The sequence below is a fragment of the Tiliqua scincoides genome, chromosome 7 (genome assembly GCF_035046505.1).
Source record: "Tiliqua scincoides isolate rTilSci1 chromosome 7, rTilSci1.hap2, whole genome shotgun sequence".
Lineage (NCBI taxonomy): Eukaryota > Metazoa > Chordata > Lepidosauria > Squamata > Scincidae > Tiliqua > Tiliqua scincoides.
The window spans coordinates 1,134,598-1,153,675 of record NC_089827.1 but is presented as its reverse complement, the minus strand read 5'-3'; the positions used below and the strand labels follow the sequence as shown (position 1 = coordinate 1,153,675).

The 19,078-nt window shown below is 45.9% G+C and overlaps 1 protein-coding gene across 1 annotated transcript in view; it reads right to left on the bottom strand.

Moving 5' to 3' along the window:
- SEMA3A (semaphorin 3A) overlaps positions 1 to 18,859 on the bottom strand; it is a 126,421-nt gene extending 107,562 nt beyond the window's left edge. Inside the window, exons 1-2 of the mRNA XM_066634656.1 lie at positions 18,704 to 18,859; positions 10,583 to 10,645 (exon numbers count right to left, since the gene is read on the bottom strand). Of these exons, the coding sequence (XP_066490753.1) occupies positions 10,583 to 10,645; positions 18,704 to 18,859 (219 nt within the window). The remainder of the gene's footprint in view (positions 1 to 10,582; positions 10,646 to 18,703) is intronic.
- Between the last annotated feature and the right edge of the window lie 219 nt (positions 18,860 to 19,078).

Sequence of the window (19,078 nt, the reverse complement as noted above, 5' to 3'; positions counted from 1 at the left end):
AATCATTGTTGAGGTCAAGGTTGCACCTGCCCAGTGTTCTCTGGACAACCCCATGAACACACAGTGTGTCTGTGTTCACATGCCCCAGGACTCTCTGAAATGCAAATCTGCCAAAGCTGTGATGATGGATGCCATGACTTTGCCCAGTTTCTCAGGAATACTTGCTTCCCCTCCCCCACAAGAAAATCTATTCTTATAATGCAATGGTTCCCAAACTGTGTGCCATGGCAAACTCACAGGGATGCTGCAAGATGTCCCCAGCTGCCTCTTCTTCCTGACTTTCCTGGTTGCTGCCATTTTGGATCACCAGGAAGAAAAGGTCACCGTGAAAGAAGAATGTCATGATGACCACAGTAAGTTTGGGGACTGCTGTTTATAATGTTTTATGTACTGCGTCTATAAGAAGAGGCTAAACACAATGACGAATAAATGCATTCTGCTTATCAGGTTTTCCAGCTGAGTTGAATCTTGTGTTGTCTCATACTGTGGCTCAAATTCAATGTGGACAACTTGTGTTGTCTCATACTGTTGGCTTGATGAGTGGCTGGGGTGATACATCACATGCCAGTATTAATGGTGGTATCTCCTTTTAGAAGGCATCACCTGCTTTCAGGGTGGAGTGGATGAGACCCCCCCCCCCTTAGGGTGCTTACAAAACTGCTGGACTTTGTATCAGTCAGCCAGACTTTGTGTCCTGTAGACACAATTTGCAGCTGCAGCCGCTCTTGATAAACGTCCTTAAAAGTCCTCCTCTGCGAGAGGAAGTATTCCAGTATAGACTGGAAGTGTTGAAAGGGGGTGACAGATTGCTGGATCTATAAGATGCAGTTGCTTAGCAACACGTATATGTTGTCAGCAAACAAACCGCAGAAGCCCAGACTACAAAACTGCCTGAGTCCCTCTCTGTGAATCCATTGCTTTGAAGCAACTTTGATTTTGCCTCCCCTCCTCTTCCCATCGGAAATATTAGGACAAAATACCTTCACTGCAGGAAGTCTAAACGTTCCCTTCAATTAAAATTTGGCACACAGTAACATCTGTGCAGCAGGGTTTGCCAAATTGCTTTTTCAAACACGCCTGTGACACCTCCCAGGATCTAGAGTGGTGGCAATCAGTTCATCAGGAAGGCCTGTCCCCTGTGAGACAGGAAGCCATAGGTGGGTTTTGCTGCAAGAGAGACCAGGTTGTTCTGCCAGGAAGGAGATAGGAATGATCGGTTTACCTTTCCTGACTGTCACATCTCTAGATTTGGAACAGAAAACTCCCAGGACCAACAATGCTCTTTTCTTCCAACTGCAACAGTCTATTTTTAAATTTCCAATGTGAAATTGAGACAACAATTCTAGAGTGTGGCTGTGAAAGAAAACCTGGGAGGTTTCTTCTTTGGTTCCTCCTTTCACACACCAACAAAGAAGGAAGGGTATCTGAAGGAAAGGCTTGGGGGAACTCAGCTATCCCTTGTTTGATAAAATGGAGACTGCAAAAGCTGATTGATTTAAATGAAGTACAAATTTAGATACAATAAGTATTATCAGATGGCAAAGGAGCAGCTGTCACTGATCAAATATTGTCCCGGTGAAATGTTTACTGAGCTTTCTTGAAAGTGCAGATCTACAGAACAACTTTGATAATCCGCTGCTCTTGGAGAAGCGTGAATGGAGCTGAACTGTCATTACTCTGCTGGACGTTCTCCAACGCTCACCTGCTGATTGGGGGTCCAAGGTGAACAAAAGGAAAGGCAGCACTTCTCCAAATGCATGAAATTATTGCCACAAGAAGCTGGGTGGTCACAGAGGAGTTTTAAAAACAAAAACTAGATGAATTCCCAGAGGACAGGTCTATGGCAGTGGTTTCCAAAACTCAGCACAGCCAAGGCGTCTTTCACACCGGGCTGACAGCCCAATCCTATCCACACTTTCCAGGGAGTAAGCCCCACTAACTCTAATGAGACTTACTTCTGAGCAGACATTCATAGGATTGGGCTGTGAGTCTGCCTGAAACTTCACACAATCATAGCCTTGCTAACCAGGACGAAGAGGCTATGTGGCACACCTGTGAGTGTGCCAAACTGCCCAGGGGTGCCACAGTTTGGAAACCTCTGGTCTATAGTATTAACCAAAATGGATTTTTTAAAAGTAAATTTCCAGTACTTGACAGACTGGACACAGATAAAGACAAAGAGGACACAGTGCTATGGCTGATGCTCGGATTGAAAAAAAAACAACAGTATTTTAGAGGCCGCAAGACAAATAATCTCTAAAACATGGAGCATCACTCTCTAGTCTATAGGATTTTAAGCATAGCTTTACTCAATGAATGTGAAACACTCTTAGGAAACAAATCCCTGAGGTCACTCCCATGAATAGAAACATAATCCACAGATAGCAAAATGCAGCTTTTATCCCCAATCCTTCTAATATCTTTCATTCATAATCCAAGCATTAAAAGAGATTCTCTGAATACCAGGAGATGACCCCTTGTTAAGGCTCATAGGTGATGTGAGGTCTGATCTTTTTAGGAATTTGCTCCCTTGGGATGGTGTCTGGAGGCTGACTCCAGTTCTGTATCCCTCTTCAGAACATCTTAACCCTGACAATGTCCCTTGCATGATGTCGCAGTCAATGACTAGGGCTATTTGGGTGTTTAGGGACAGACAACATGCCTGTGTGTGGCTACTGCAGGTTTCATGCCACATGCTATGCCTTTGGGCATTGGAAAGTAGGGCTGACTCCAAATCAAAACTCATTTGGTGGAGAGAGATATGAACATTTCACCTCACTTCACCTCCAGCATGATTCTTGTCGGCTGGGTGAGCTCACATATTCATCAAATATACAGTAATCGAGAGCAATCCAGTGATGTGCTTGTATTTGCGAAACAAGCCAGGCTCTTCCACACAGCATGGATCCAGAAACAATACTATGATTTACAAAACCTTTAAAGGATTTTTAAAATGCAACGATAAAAATGTATATAATCTTTACAAAATGCTGTTTATAAATTCCTCATATAGAAATCCATATGGAGTTGTGAAGTGTCACAAGTAGCCTATTAGATCATATACTTATTTTGACCTAGTACTATACACACCTCAGTGCATTTCGCCAGGATACTTAGAATTGGCAATCCAATCAATCAAACAATCACACAGTTAAAAATCTCACATTGTGAGGTGAAGATAAATATACATACATTTCAATAATACATTCAAGCAGAAACTTATTTGAGAAGCAAAAGAAGAAACTTCTTCAAGCAGAAACTGCCAGGGGATTAAAACAGAATGGCAGGAACAACAACTATGATTGGGCCGGGTAAGGAAGAGGTGGGCTGCATTGCCCGAGAGGGTCCTGTAGAGATTACCTCCCCACCACTAACCACTGAGCAGCTTGTGGCAGCCCAGAACTGAGTAGGAAAATCTAGATCCATTACATTGTTTGATTTTTCTGTAAAGCGCTTTGTGAAATTTTTTTGTTGAAAAGCAGTACATAAATACTGCTGTTGTTATTATGACTGTGTGAAAATATAATAATAATAATAATAGAGTCATATCATGGCTTATGTATGGATGTTCTGTGGTTTTGGAAGTGAGGCAGGTATACCAGCTGAGTAGTGAGGGAAGATACAATCTTATCCCCATTGTGCATAGGGGAGCCAGAGCCCAATCCTGGGCTTGGCGTACCAGCTCACTGCCGGTGTGCACTATCGCAAAAATGCTGTAAGGACCATTTGCAGGTCATACTGCCGGGTGAGCACTGGTGGTAGCCCAGCACTGGCCGGTGCCAGGCGGGCACCCGAACTCCACCGCTCAGTGGTCGCACAGACCACTGAGCAGTGGAGAGGTAAGCGGGGGCGTCTAGCGGAAGGTGGGTGGAGGCCGGGGAGGAGGTGTGTTGGGGAGGTGGGAGGCAGGGAGGGAGCAGAGGGAGGCGTGACGGGGAGGAAGGGATCCAAAGCCTCTGTGTAGGGCTTGTCACCTCACACGGAAGGTCTTGATTCACTGCCCACCTTTAGCTTGGCGGTGAATCGAGTAGCTCCATTGCGAGGCTACTGCGCTTACTGGAGGAAGGGGATGAAAGTCTCTTCAACCGAGGTGCCGCTGGTGGCTGCCTTGGGTGCACAGGATGCGGCAGTAGCCATTTTCGGTGCCGGCACAGCCGCGCCCCCCAGGCAGCTCAGGACTGGACTGCCCGTGATTATCTAGAACTTTCTGGTAGAGTCAGCTACAAATAATCAAGTGAAGTGATGTCTGCACATTATGAACAAGTCCTGAGATACACACAAAGAGAATAGGATGTAGTACAGATCAGTGCAGCCCAGTCTTTCTCCCCTTGATTTTCTTTTTGGATTTGGACCTCTCTGGTTTTGGGTCCTTTAACCAAATTACAGGAAGTCCTCACTTAAAGTTGTCAGTAGGTTCTTGGAAAGTGCACCTTTAAATTAAATGGCTTATAATGAAACCAATTTCACCACAGGCTGATATACATAAACAAGATTTATGTTCCCACAGCATAGTTCTGGTCACAAAAACATAATCAAACTTCTAAATAAAGACCTCAAAACATTTCTAATATTAAATATTGAAATAAATATGAGCTTTCCTCTGGACCGGAGAAAACCCACACATACATGGGGGGAATGTGCAAACTCCACCCAGACAGTGGCCCCAGCAGGGAATTGATTTTCTTTCTTATCAACTTTATAATGAAATGCCTTAAAACAAAATGACTTTAAGTGAGGACTTGCTGTACCTGTTTTCAAGGTTTCTCCAAATCCGTAAGTAGAATCTCTTTCTTCCACAACCACCATCCTCCAAGTAAACTAAAGCTGAGATGTTGGGGTTCTTGGCCAACTGTTTTAGGTATTCATACTTATCAATTTGTAGTATAACCCTGACCCTTCAAATGTCAAGGTCCCTGACTGTATCAGTTTCATGGTACTATGTGATTGACACCAGTGTAGAAGGAATCGTTTGGACTCCAACAGAGTGAAAATACAGGATACTATCCAATATAGTTACAAAAGGAACCTTGAGTCTCAGGTCATGTTTGAGGTTACCAGTGGGGTTCATACAAGCTACACATGGTTAATATACATTTCATACAAGCTGCGCAGCTGTTGCAGCTGGTCTGTTGCTGGGGAATTTGAGTTTTCAGTGTGGAATTTGTTCTGCCTTGAGATTAATAATCACATAGTTTAAAATAAAAACTATTGCAAAAAACCCAGAGAATTTTATGCAAGATGTTTTAGCCCATCACAAATATGTAACACCTACTATCATAATAAGAATATACTGATAGTAATATGATACAATTGTAACTCAGGAACAGTTTTTTGTTTTTTTTTAAAGATTTTAGGGCCCAATCCCATTCAACTTTCCAGTGCTGATGCAGCCATAATACAGCCCCATAAGACAGCCCAGAATACACTCCCTTACCTTGAAGAGGCCTCCATGACTGACCTCCCCACTACAGGATTCAGCGCACACCCCACTGGCACGGCTGCATCAGCACTGAAAAACTGGATAGGATTGGGCTCTTAGAGACTTCTGGAGAAATCTCAGAAGGTTTGAGCAAAAAGAAGGTTTTTTGGGGATTGGGCAAATTTTTTTAGGGGATTGGACAAATTTCTGGAGGAAAAGTCCATCACGGGTTACAAGCCATGATGTGCATGTGCAGCCTCCTGATTGGCAAAGCTGTGCCAATGGGGCGTGTGCTGCATCCTGCAGTTGGGGAGCACTCGCAGAGGCCTCCTCAAAGTAAGGGAATGTTTGTTTCCTTACCTAGGAGCTGCATTGCTCTTATGTCAGTGTTGGAAAGTGGGTTAGGACTGTGCCCTAATAGCCCTGTCCTGTCTGGGCCCTGTGCTGCCGGAAATGCCAGAGCTTGCAGGGGGTCGATAAGGGTGTGCTGGGGGAGGGAGGGGTTGGAACAGCAGTGGGCATAAGGATCATGTCCCCTCTTATTAAACTCACCCTCCTTTTTTTTCCTGGGGAAAGCCACAGGCCACCAGGCGGCCTACAGCGAGGAAAGGAAATATTTTTCCTGACCTCTCTCAGACCTCCTTATCATCCCCCAGGGACATTCCTGGAGGGGGCCAAAACAGTAAGTTTCTTCAGGCGCTGGGACACCTGTGTAAAGGGGCCCCTCCACCCCCAAGCGATTTGGGAAGGCAAGAGCAAAGCAGAGAAGACACCTCCACTTTGTTTTTGTAGCAGCGGCTGGCTCAGAAGTGGCTGAAGAAGCTGACTGTTTTGTGCCCCTCCAGAAACGCCTGTTACCCTCCTCACCATTGGATGCAACATTTCCCCCCCCCCCCATTGGCAAGGCTGCATCATTGGCAATGCTGGGGGACAGGTTAGGGTTGGTCTGAAAGTGTTAAGAAACAAAGAACTCTGTGCACTCAGGAAAACATTTGTAAAAAAAAATCTTATGAGTTGCATTCTATGGGCCTTACTTCTGAGTAAAAAGGCATAAGATTTCACTGATATGAAACTTTCACCATCATTGCTGAACCCCTTAACCTGATTAGCTTTCTTGAGCACCCCCCTCTAAGAAAAAAAGATGGTCTTCCATGTCTCTTCGCAGTTTCACGTGCATTACAATAGCAAAGAGCACTTAAAGTATTGGAAAGGAGATTTCTGTGGCACGGCATTCTCTCCCAGACCTTTCTGTAAATACATTTGTCTTACCAATTATAAATGGCAATTGAACTTGCAAAGGGAGCTGGGAGGCAGTCCTCTTGAGACTCAAGACATCTCACCAGGAACCCCAGGGACACAGGCAAGGTAGGCTTGTGCGTGTGTGTGTGGAGGGGGCCTTGTGCAGCTCTACTTCTTTATTAATAACTTAAACACTTGCTTAAAACATAGAGTTATTGGGGGCAGTGGTGTCGCTAGGGAGGTGCGGGGGGTGCGGACCACACTGGGTGACGCACCCTGGGGGGTGACGTGCCCTGGGGGGTGACGCGCTAAAACTGCGTTTTTATGAGCTACCATGTCATGCCATACACCGTTGGATGTGTAATGACCAGCGGAACACAGTACAAAAAACCCCGTTGAGATTGCTCCTTTCCTTCAAAAGCTATGGCCCAAAAACCAGAAGGAAAAAATGCATGGAGCCCTATGGAAAGTGAAAGTGAGCCGTATTTCGTGTTTACTCGCGAGTAGGCGTACTTGCCATAGTCCGTCGGAAAGGGCTGGCTGAGAGGACTTCAACGACACCAGAATGGTCCCGATCCAGTAAATGCAGCCCCCAAAAACACCCGAGAAGGAGGTCCCTATTCAGCCCTATGGAAAGCAAGCGAAACCACGTGGCTGCGTTTACTCATGAGTAGGTGCACTTGCCTTAGTCCGTCGGAAAGGGCAGGCTTAGAGGACTTCAACAACATCAGAATGGTCCTGATCCAATGAGTGCAGCCCCCCCCCAAAACACCCAAGAAGGCGGTTCCCCCTCCCAGCTGTGAGTGTGTTCAGCTCTATGGGAAGGGAAAGGAAGCCATGTGGCTGCATTTACTCACAAGTAGGCAGACGTGCCTTGGCTGCTGGTCAGGCCAGGCAAAGAATGTGAGGACACCAGAATGGTCCCGATCCGATGGGACTGGAGTGCAACAAAAGCCACAGAAGGCAGCCCCCCCCCCCCCACTAGAAAGGACCAACAAAGAGGCTTGAACTGGTAAGGGGAAAGTTTTCTATTTTGGACTTGCAAAGTTTCCCTCACAGCCCAATCCTGCCCACACTTTCCTGAGAGTAAGCCCAACTGACTGTAATGGGACTTACTTCTGAGTAGACAGGCATAGGATTGGGCTCTCAGACTTGTAAAGCCAGGTGGGAATTTGTATTGATATGCTTGAAATAGAAGGACTTCGAACTGGGCACTGGGGAGGGCTGGAAATCTCACTGATTCTTTTGGGGGGGGGGGGGTCTTATTGCAGGCAGACTACAGAGAAAACTCACTTGGTGGAACAGGGCTGGCTCCCCCTTATTTAATTATTTCTTTTATTTTCATTTAACTATTTATAGTTATTTATTTTAATTTGCTTGATGATGTCACTTCTGGCCATGAAATCACTTCCAATGGGTCCTGGACAGACTGTCATTCTAAACTATATCTGGTGTGCTCCCTGGGGCATTTGGTGGGCCGCTGTGAGAGACAGGAAGCTGAACTAGATGGGCCTATGGCCTGATCCAGTGGGGCTGTTCTTATGTTCTTAACTACAATTCCCAGGAAGCCTTGCAGGTCTTCTTGTTATCTGGTGTGCTCCCTGGGGCATTTGGTGGGCCGCTGTGAGATACAGGAAGCTGGACTAGATGGGCCTATGGCCTGATCCAGTGGGGCTGTTCTTATGTTCTTAACTACAATTCCCAGGAAGCCTTGCAGGTCTCTTGTTATCTGGTGTGCTCCCTGGAGCACTTGGTGGGCCGCTGTGAGTAGGAAGCTGGACTAGATGGGCCTATGGCCTGATCCAGTGGGGCTGTTCTTATGTTCTTAACTACAATTCCCAGGAAGCCTTGCAGGTCTCTTGCTATCTGGTGTGCTCCCTGGGGCATTTGGTGGGCCGCTGTGAGATACAGGAAGCTGGACTAGATGGGCCTATGGCCTGATCCAGTGGGGCTGTTCTTATGTTCTTAACTACAATTCCCAGGAGGCCTTGCAGGTCTCTTGTTATCTGGTGTGCTCCCTGGGGCATTTGGTGGGCCGCTGTGAGATACAGGAAGCTGGACTAGATGGGCCTATGGCCTGATCCAGTGGGGCTGTTCTTATGTTCTAAAAAGTGGGTCCCAGTGCTAAAAGTATGAGAACTGCTGCAATAAGGTGTTAGTAAGTTGACACAGGGGTGTGTGTGTGTGTGTGTGTGTGTGTGTGACTCCACAAGTTTTCAAAATCACTAAAATCAGAATTTGGAGGAATAAGACCATCATGTTATATATCAATCAATGGGTCATTTCATGCAGAATGCAATGAAACAAACCACATTGAAATATCTGCGTTCTAACAAAAGGTACAACCAAAAAACCAGTGGGGGTGGGGCAATGGTACATCACCACGCCCACCATCTGGGGTGTTGCCCCACCCACTGCATGGGGTGACGCGCAGGCCTCCCGCACCGGGTGACGCAAATCCTAGTGACGCCACCGATTTGGGGCTAAAAGTTTTCTAAGGTTTTCTTGATTAGAGAAGCTTCTTTTTTTGCCCAACTTTTTTCATAACCTTTTGGCAACACTTTCTTCTTTCGGGTAAACTAGGAAGTGCTTCTAGTTTAGTTCTAGAACTTCCTAAAACCTTAAAAAAATTATTTGTGCTACTTCTAAGCTGCAAGTTTTACTTGGTCATAAGCTAAAAATAGTATTTTGAAAAGGAAATAATTGTTATGTTTTTATTGTTACTAAAACCTTTACAGCCTCTTTGTTTGGGAGGAGACTCTTTACGGTTTTTAATATTTAAATACTGAAAAATGAAGATACCTGCGGTAGTTTTGTTGATGTTATAGAAGTTTTCAGTGTCATTGCTACAGCATTGGCTTGGGGAGGAGAAATATTTTAGAACTGCCATGCTTCCTGTTAGGGATCCAGTCTTTTCCTTGACCTTAGGCAAATTGGGGGGCCATTTTGGAGTCAAGAAAGTGAAGGTTTCCCATCTTGAGCTGGAAAGTGTTGAAGCAACGGAAACATATGCTAAAGAGCAAAAACATTCCTAGAGTTGGTCCAGCCTTGGATCTGGAAATTCTGTTTTCCTTTTTCCAGATACAAAGAAATGGAGAATCAACTGTCCACTAGGGACTCGGTTAAGGTTAGTGAACCCATTCTCACTTCTGACCTCAGGAGGGATTAGGATACTGGCCTCCAGCAGCTGCCATTATGAATATTTTAGTGAACGATCCTAGAATATCAAGGCTTCGACCTATACACTGGGGGGTAAACTCCATTCTCTCTTCTGCTCTTGCAGGCACAGAGATTTCCCTTTTGGCCTGTTTGGAATGCATTCGTTTTCCTTGTGGTTAGTAAGTGTTCTGTGCCTCTTTTCCTTGTCGATCCTTCTGCAATTTTTGTTAGGTTTCTCTTGAATAGTTTGGTTTGTAGGAAGGGATGAAGGAAAGGGAATAGTGATGGTACAAGAATGTATGCACAAAATAATTGGGGCCTTTTGTTGTTGTTGTTTTTTTGAGAAACCACAATAGAAGGAAAAAATTAACATCACTTAGGCATCAATGTGTTCCTGTCAAGGATGACCCCTGAGGCCTTCCAGGGAACTTCTTGCATTCACAATCGCCTGTCTATTCAATGATGGCAAGCAAATTGTGGGCCTCCCTCATTACAAAAATGAGGTCAAACTTTTAAGAGGCCTTAAATAAGGGACAACTGCACACTCACTCCTTGACGTGTAAACCAACCCGCACAGGTTGACATAGGGGGAGAGAGAATAAACGGCCCACATTTCAATCAACTATAAAGAGCTATTTCTTAAGCCAAAGACAGAGCAAAACAACCACCCAAAGCTTTAAAATTTAAAAGGATGAGAGTTCATGAAATATTGACTAATTTTACAATGAAGGGAGGGGAAAAAAAACTATAAAGATTTGTACTTACCAGAATATCTTTTCCAGCCCACTTGCACTCATCCCTACGGGTAGGAGATACAGGCCAGACAATCTGAGGATGCAAAATAAAAATCACTTTATGTCATTTCATGCTTCAGCAATTCAAAATTGTACACAATGTCCCCAAGTGCTTGGACCCAGGCCCTTCACTTTGCTGCTGAAATATCTTCTGAGACACCATCCAGCCTATCAGTGTTGTCACAGCAGAATTTGTGGAGAATATTTTCATATTTATATCCCGCCCTTCTCCCTAAAGGGATCCAGGGCGGCTAACATCATATAAAAAACACATTTAAAAACATAAATTAAGACAAATAGCAGATAAAAACATTAAAAACACATTAACAGAGACCATAAAAACAGTAGTCAGATTAAAAGACAGAATAAAAGAGAGTACAAAAGAGCATGTCACAGAGGAATCAGGCCTGTAAAAACTACAAAATGTGTAAAAAATGTTAAAAAGGCCAAAAAATCAGAAGGCTTGTGTAAACAGCAGTGTCTTCAGGCCTCGCCGGAAACTCTCAAGAGAGGGAGCCATTCTCAAGTCAAGGGGAAGGGAGTTCCATAATGTTGGTGCCACTACCGAGAAGGCCCTATTTCTTGCAGCCGCCCCCCGGACCTCCTTAGGCGGCGGCACTTGTAAAAAGGCCTTCTCTGATGACCTGAGAGGATGCGCCGGATTGTATGGGTGTAGGCGGTCTCTAAGATATCCTGGCCCAGAGCAGTATAGGGCTTTAAAAGTCAAAACCAGCACCTTGAATTGGGCCCGGAAACGAATGGGCAGCCAATGTAGCCCCCGGAGAAGCGGGCTGACAGAGTCAAACCGCCTAGCTCCAGTGACCACACGGGCTGCCGCATTCTGCACTAATTGCAGTTTCCGAACTGTCTTCAGGGGCAGCCCCACATAGAGCGCGTTACAATAATCTAACCTCGATGTCACCGTGGCATGGATCACCGTGGCCAGGTCTGCACGATCCAAGTATGGCTGCAGCTGGCGCACCAGCCGAAGCTGAGCGAAGGCCCCCCTAGCCACAGCCGCCACCTGGGAATCCAGGAGCAGCTACGAGTCCAGGTGGACCCCCAAGCTGCGGACTTGCTCCTTCAGAGGGAGTGCAACCCCATTCAGAGCAAGCCGATAATCCAGCACCTGCATCGAGTCTGGAGGAAAGGAGAGATAGAGCTGGGTGTCATCTGGGAGCATATTGATGGCACCTCACTCCAAACCCCCAGATGACCTCTCCCAGCGGTTTCATGTAGATATTAAATAGCATGGGGGACAGAATTGAACCCTGTGGCACCTCGCACCTCAAAGGCCAGGGTGTCGAACAGGCATCCCCCAGCACCACCATCTGGGACCAACCCTCCAAGTAGGAGCAGAACCACCGCAAAACAGTGCCTCCAACTCCCAACTCGGCCAGTCGGCCCAGGAGGATACCATGGTCGATGGTATCGAAAGCCGCCGAGAGGTCCAGCAGGACTAACAGGGACGCACTCCCCCTGTCCAGTCCCCGTCGTAGGTCATCCACCAAGGCGACCAAGGCAGTTTCCGTTCTGAAGCCCGGCCTGAAACCAGATTGAAAAGGATCCAGATAATCCGCTTCATCCAAGACCCTCTGGAGTTGGGCCGCCACCACCTGCTCAATTACCTTGCCCAGAAACGGGATGTTGGAGACTGGCCGGTAGTTATTCAACACAGTGGAATCCAAGGAGGGCTTTTTCAGGAGGGGGCGAACCACCGCCCGCTTCAAGGCGAGCGGCAACGTCCCCTCCACCAAGGAAGAATTGACCACCCTCCCCGTCCACTCAGCCAGTCCCCCCCGGGCAGCTCTAATCAGCCAAGCTGGGCAAGGATCAAACAGGCAGGCAGACGGCCTCACACTCCAAAAAGAGTCTGTCCACATCCTCAGGCTGCACAAGCTGAAAAGAATCCCACAACACCGGACAAGCAGTTGCCAAGGGGACATCATCAGACATTGTCAATGTGGCATCCAAGTCGCGACGAATACGATTGATTTTATCTGCAAAGTGTTGGGCAAACACGTCGCAGCGGCTGACCGTGTATTCCTCCTGAACTACCGGAGGGACCTGATGAAGGAGGCCCCGCACCACACGGAACAGCTCTGCCGGACGGCTATCAGCAGACGCAATGGTAGCAGAGAAGAACGATCTCTTCGCTGCTACCACCGCCATGGAGTAGGCTCTATAATGAGCTCTACTCCGTGTCCGATTGGATTCATCACAAGTTTTCTGCCACCGTCGCTCTAGACGCCTGCCTGCCGCTTCATCATTCGCAGCTCCTCAGTGAACCAAGGAGCCGCTCCGAGTCTGCGACGTGGCAGAGGTCGCTCCGGAGCAATCTCATCCAGAGCCCTGGCCATTTCCCCGTTCCAGAGGTCAACCAGGGCCACAGATGAGGTGCCAGTCTTGGCAGTGGGAAAACTATAAGATTCTGGATCCATGTGCTAGAGAATTCCGAACCAGACTGCAAAGCAGATCTGCCCCACACATTTATAGCAGGTGTATACCCAACACCCTTTCATAGATGACCCAGACACAAAAAGAAAAGACCCACAGAGCAACTGGAGTTTTAGAATCCAGTAGCTGAAATTCTTAAGGGGGTATCATCAAGGGGGAGGTGAGTTCTGGGGCTTCTCCCCTAGCAAGAGCAGAGGTGTCATCGGCAGAAGTTTCATTATCTTTGGCAGGCCTACTGGAGTGATTGCTATTATTGCTGAACTAAAAGCTAAAAACATACACTTGTCATATGGCCCAATCCTATCCAGTAGAAGTTGCCTTCTGCTGTTGTAAATGTCGCTGTGCTGTTGCAGATGGTGTGTTGCTGCCAGGAACTTTGCAGCTGCCAAAGCAAAAGGGATGGACGCTCTGCACATCAACCACCAAGGAGCCCAGTCCGTGCTGACCCAGGCAAGTAAGCGGCAGGAGTGGGTCATGGGGTGGTGGTGGTGGTTTGGAGGAGGTTTAGGGCAAGAGAGGGAAGGCAGGGGGCAAGTAGTGAGCTGGAGGGTGTGGAACTGTGTGGCAAAGGCGTGTGCAGGATCCTATCCTCCATTTTGTAGCCCGTCCCCTCCCTTCCTCTCCTTGGACACACACCAGCAAAATAGCTGGTGTGAGTCAAAGGAAACCCATAGGGAGTGGTGTTTGTTTTTGTTGATAACAATACAAAAACACCAAACACAGCATTTGGCTGTTTAAGCTGTTTTCCAGAAGTTAAAATAGATTACTTTTCCAGTTAGAAATAATACTGTGGCTGCATCTGCTGACATTATATCACCTATATCACCTACCTAGTACACTTTTAAAGCATTTAAAGTTAATAAAATGAGAAATGAAATAAAATAAATTGAGAACTTGGAATAAAAACACATAATACCACTTTCTACCTGTTTCATTTTATTCAAATCACGAAATCAGCAACAGCAGCACAAAGTTTGGCCATTGCTGGGCCTTTGTGCCTGCAGATCACAAGGCTCTTCTGATGCAAAAGAACCACAGGATTGGGCTGCCATATACTTATATTTATCCAGGTTATTTTGTAATCTTATTTTATACATGCATTTGAAAACTGTTGCAAGAGTTTGAGATGAAATGAGCTAGATCTTGATATGAAGTGTGACAGGTTCCAAGTAAAAATAAGCACTCTAATGAAGCGGCTGGTAGTTTTTACTACTACTACTACTACTACTACTACTACTACTACTACTACTTGGTTATAGTCTTAATGGGGCCATGATTATGGAGGTGTGTTGTTACAAGTGCCAGAACTTTGAAATGTAGCTCCACACCACTGCTTATCCTTCATGGATTTTTCTATCCATGGCAGCTAAGTGAACCATTGTCCATTAAAGGATACCATGGCCATTACCTTCAGGGTGCCCTGTTTGTGAACTCTCTGAGGCATCTGGCTGGTTACATTAGACACGGCCCTTGCGCTGATCCAGTCAGCCAATTCTTTTGTTCTGGTGACTTTGCTGCCCACAATGCTATAGAGTTTCCCAGACTGGCCTCAGATTTGTTTCCAGTGCTAGTTCTTCTGGAACTTCTATTTCATATTCCACAGCAAAAGCCCAAAGACCCTCTTTGTGAATTATTCATGTGCTTCAAAAAGCTTTTAGGAATTGCATATAGAATAAAACATGATCTTCAGAGACTGCTGGGCTGCGATTCAGTGGGGAACCTCGGATAATGCAATATGAATGGCGACATGACTGGACCGTAACCTCAGTTTGAAAACAGTTTAGTGGTGCAGTAGGGGACTGTTTATTGGGGGAGGGGTGTGTGTGTGCAGCAAATGCAAGTGAATGCAGAAGAACTCTGTCATGAAGTCTGGAAATTCGCTCTGGATTTAAATGTTTGAATAGCTCTGACAAAATACTTGAATGCACACAAAAGACCCTTGTAAGCACCGAAAATCAGTCTGACAATTTCATGAGAAGAAGGAATCTGAAAAGATGTGCTTCTATTCCCGGTTTAAGAAGTGCTGACACAGATAAATGATGGAGATGGAGAGAGAGAAAACAAATTAACTCTGGACTGGAAAATATAATTGTACCATTCCAGCAAGAGAATCTGTGTCTTGAAAGAGGTTTGCACACGTGCAGCTGATCTGCGGGACATCAACAAGACACCCCTTTCAGGATGAATAGGAATGTGAATCTCCCTGCCACAAAATGTGCCATGCCACAGGTGACATTTAGGGCACAATCCAATGGGTGTGTCCAACTGACAGAGCCAGCTTTCCAACAGAGGAAGGCCTTTCCATTGGCACTGCAGATGCAGTGATGATGTGCGCCACGGGGCCGACAGTGTGAAAGCAGCTAGGGGGGAGTAACAGGGCATTTTGGGGAGAAACTGGTAGGGCATGTAGAGGAGGGGGGACTGGAGGCAGTTGCAGACTTTGGAGCCTATTCCCCCGTTGTTCAGCCTGCCCCCTGGTTCTCCTCGAACTTATGCCATCTATACAGCTGGTGTAGGTCTGAGGAGACTCAGAGGCTCTCAAGGGGCCAATGCAGAGGTGAGTGACAAATATGCTTGCAGACCTCCTGATTGCTGCTCCACCAGAGCGTGCAATGCTGTCCCATGCTACAGCACGGCAGGGGACAGGGCTGGGCTGTTGAAGTGCCATTTGCCTGTTCTGACAGGCTCAGACCTTCATTTGTTAAGAGCAGCCAGACTGCAGCAGAGGGACAGGTAGGAGACAGCACATCCCAGGCACTGCTGTGGTCCCAGCCTGTGAGATGCTGAAATGCCTTCATGGAGGATGAGGCTTTGAACAGGTGTTAGTTATGCACGTCAAATAGCAAGTCAATGAAGGAGGATAAGATTGAGGGCCCGATTTAATCCAAATTTCCAGTGCCAATGCAGCTGTTCTAATGGGGCACACACGGCATCCTGTGTGTGGGGTGGGGGGTATTAGTACAGAGACCTCCTCAAGAGAAGGGAATGTTTATTTACTGGGGGCCGCACTGCAGCTGCATCTGTGCTGGAAAGCTGAATAGGATTGGGCCCTGAAGACCAGATGTTGCAGATCTCTTGCTGCTGCTTCTCTGTGCTCAGACAGACCAGAGGTACATCTAGTTCAGAGTTCTGTTTCTGGCAGTTGCCATCCTGAATGCCCCAAAGACAACATGAAAGCAGCAGCTCCCACCCCAGCACCTAGCATTTTATCTGGATGGAGCAGATTCCCATGCATTTGTCTCATCTCTGTCCAGACCCACCAGTTGGGGTCTGTGACCAGAGATGTGGAAACTGTCCCCTGTGTGAATTAACTCTCCCCACTTCAGAGGGCTCTTTCCTCCTATAGCAGTCCTCCTTTTTTTAATTGCTCCAGATGTTTTCTGCATTACACGATGAATCCCACAGAGCATCCAAATAAATAACCAGCTTCCTTTATGGTTTTCTGAAGAGAATAGAAAATACCTAGCTTGGCTTTGATCCCCGTCCTTGGAGAATGCAAACGAATGCCCCTGTCTTTTTTCATTGCATAAGAGCAAAGTATTTATTGCTATCATTTGAAGAAGCTAATGGCCCGAAGGTCAGGACCGAGTCAGAAATAACCTCAGCAGTATTAAAGCAATACTTCTTTTGTAATAAGCTTCATAGATTCTCTCTCTCCCTCTGTCCTTTCTCCCTGTTTCTCCTCTCTCTCCCTCTCTCACGCACACACAAACACACATACAGAGGGTTTTTGGACTGAATGAAGTAAAATCACTGTATTTCATCCACATATTAGCTGATTAGAATAAATGCAATGGTTTTAAAACCATTTGCGGTTTTTTCCCCCCCAAAGCACTGATATGCGCTGCTCAGAAGTGCATCAGCTTCTAATTAAGGTCCACTTCATGTAGTCAAAGCTGAGTCTTCCATCATGAGAAAAAAGCCTTTTACGGATCTGTCAGGCCTCTATTCGTGCCCCATCTATTATGCTTTATGAAAAGCAGGAACTGTTTGAATGTTTCTTGGAGGCAGCTGATGTCAAGCAGGGGAGAAGACAACCAGGGCTTATCCTCTTTTGAAAGAACCTTCAGTTCTGATCAGCAGGTTTTGTTTAGCAATGAACGTTACCACAGACCGTCCAAAAGCTAGTTTTAAGTCAAGGGAAATAGACTCCCATTGCTGTTGAGCAGATTCTCATATTATGGCCCACACAGCAGAAACTACCATTGCTCCAAATGACAACCACAACAATTGCAACCTGCCTACTGACCACAGAGAATGTTTCAGTTGTCCAGTCTGCAGGATAAATGGACAGAGCTGGTGCAACGTCTCTTCAAGTGACCAGGCAAATGCAGCATGGTCAGGAACTTGTGCCAACAGAAGAACTCTGCCCCTCATGAGCATTTTCAATGGCCTCTGGCGAAGGGGCCATATTGCAAGAATCAGCCTTTACTATGCAATTAGTTTTTGCTTAATAGAATGTGTAAGCAAGAGTTGAGCTGAGCTGATATGGTTTAGCCTGCTTGTGCCTTCCCAAATGGAGCACAGTGCTCGATAAGGGAAATGGTGTTGTCCAGGTGACAGTCCTCCACAGTCTGGATGCTTATCTAACCCAGGAGGCTGAAGAAGGAGAGACTTTCCAGCAGAGAGCCCTTCCACATCCAGTGGAGATTGATTAGCTAACTGATAAGAGAGTCATGTTCGAGGGCACACAGTGGCTAAAGAGTTGTTGACAAGAGACTGCTTACCCCGGTGCTGATCCACAGCAGCCAAATGGCACATCTCTTTTGACTTCATACATTCCAGGGTTAAGACCTCAGATGAAAACAGGTGCCGGGACTGACCCCAGGGGACAAATTCATCTCTTCAAAAACCAACATGCTGCAGAGATACAAACCTACTTTTTACTGAGGTGGTAAACCTGTGACAGGGCAACATTCCGGTGGGGTTCACATGATTGAATGCATCTCCACACACTCCCCCAAATCCTCAACACAGGAGAAGTCTTCTAGCTTAGCTTTCTCCATGACATGCTCTTTTTCCCTATGTACAGGAATGTGTGTGTGCATGTGTCAGTGTGTGTGAATGAGAGAGAGAGAGAGAGAGAGAAAGAGAGAGAGAGAGAGAGAGAGAGAGAGAGAGAGAGAGCGCATATGCTCAGATCTGCAATGTGAAGTGCAAGAGTCAAATCACATATTTTAGCACCTCTTCTGCAAACTTGGCTGTAGTCATAATCATGTACCCTGAACATGATAAATTCTTTAAATGTTTATTTATTTAAATAATTTATATCCTGTCTTTCTTATGCTGAAATAAATGCTCAAGGTTGCTTCCATGCTACAGGAAGCAACCTTGTTCCATAATAAAATGTACAATGTATACAAACAATGAGTAAAATTACTAAGAACAATTATAACACCATTGGGGGGAGGTGACAACTAGTTGGTCCACAAAGGAGTTAGCAGAACCGGAACACTATTACTGAGGCATAGAGGACAGCCATCAACCCATCACCCATAATACCAGCAAAACAGAAATATTTTGAGCCCTTGCCAAAAAGCCATATGGGAGCAGTTAGTTCTGAATTCCCCCTTGGTCACCTTCATTTATCTAAACAAAAATGTACTGTGGCCAGTAATTAAAGGACTGAAGGTACCTTTTGATATTCCTTGATATTGACTAGGTTGAAAGAAAATATGTGATCCTTGGCTCCTACGTAGAGTCTACTCCGCTCTTCGTCCAAAAGGAATGTGTGATAACTGGAACTGTTGACCAGTCCATTGAAAGTGATGATATTGTTGGATTCATACATTTCTGTGGGATGAAACAAAAGAAACTTCTAGTTGTTTTGAAGAACAAAGACCTTGATTCAAGCTAAAATAATATAAAAATGACATTACCCAAGTTGGACTCAAAGAATTTATCAGACACCACGTAAGGAGGAATTTGTATTCTGATATCCACAGTTGAAGTCCAGCATTCTGCCCACCACAACAAAATTATTATCTTTATTTCTGTGATCATCTTTCAG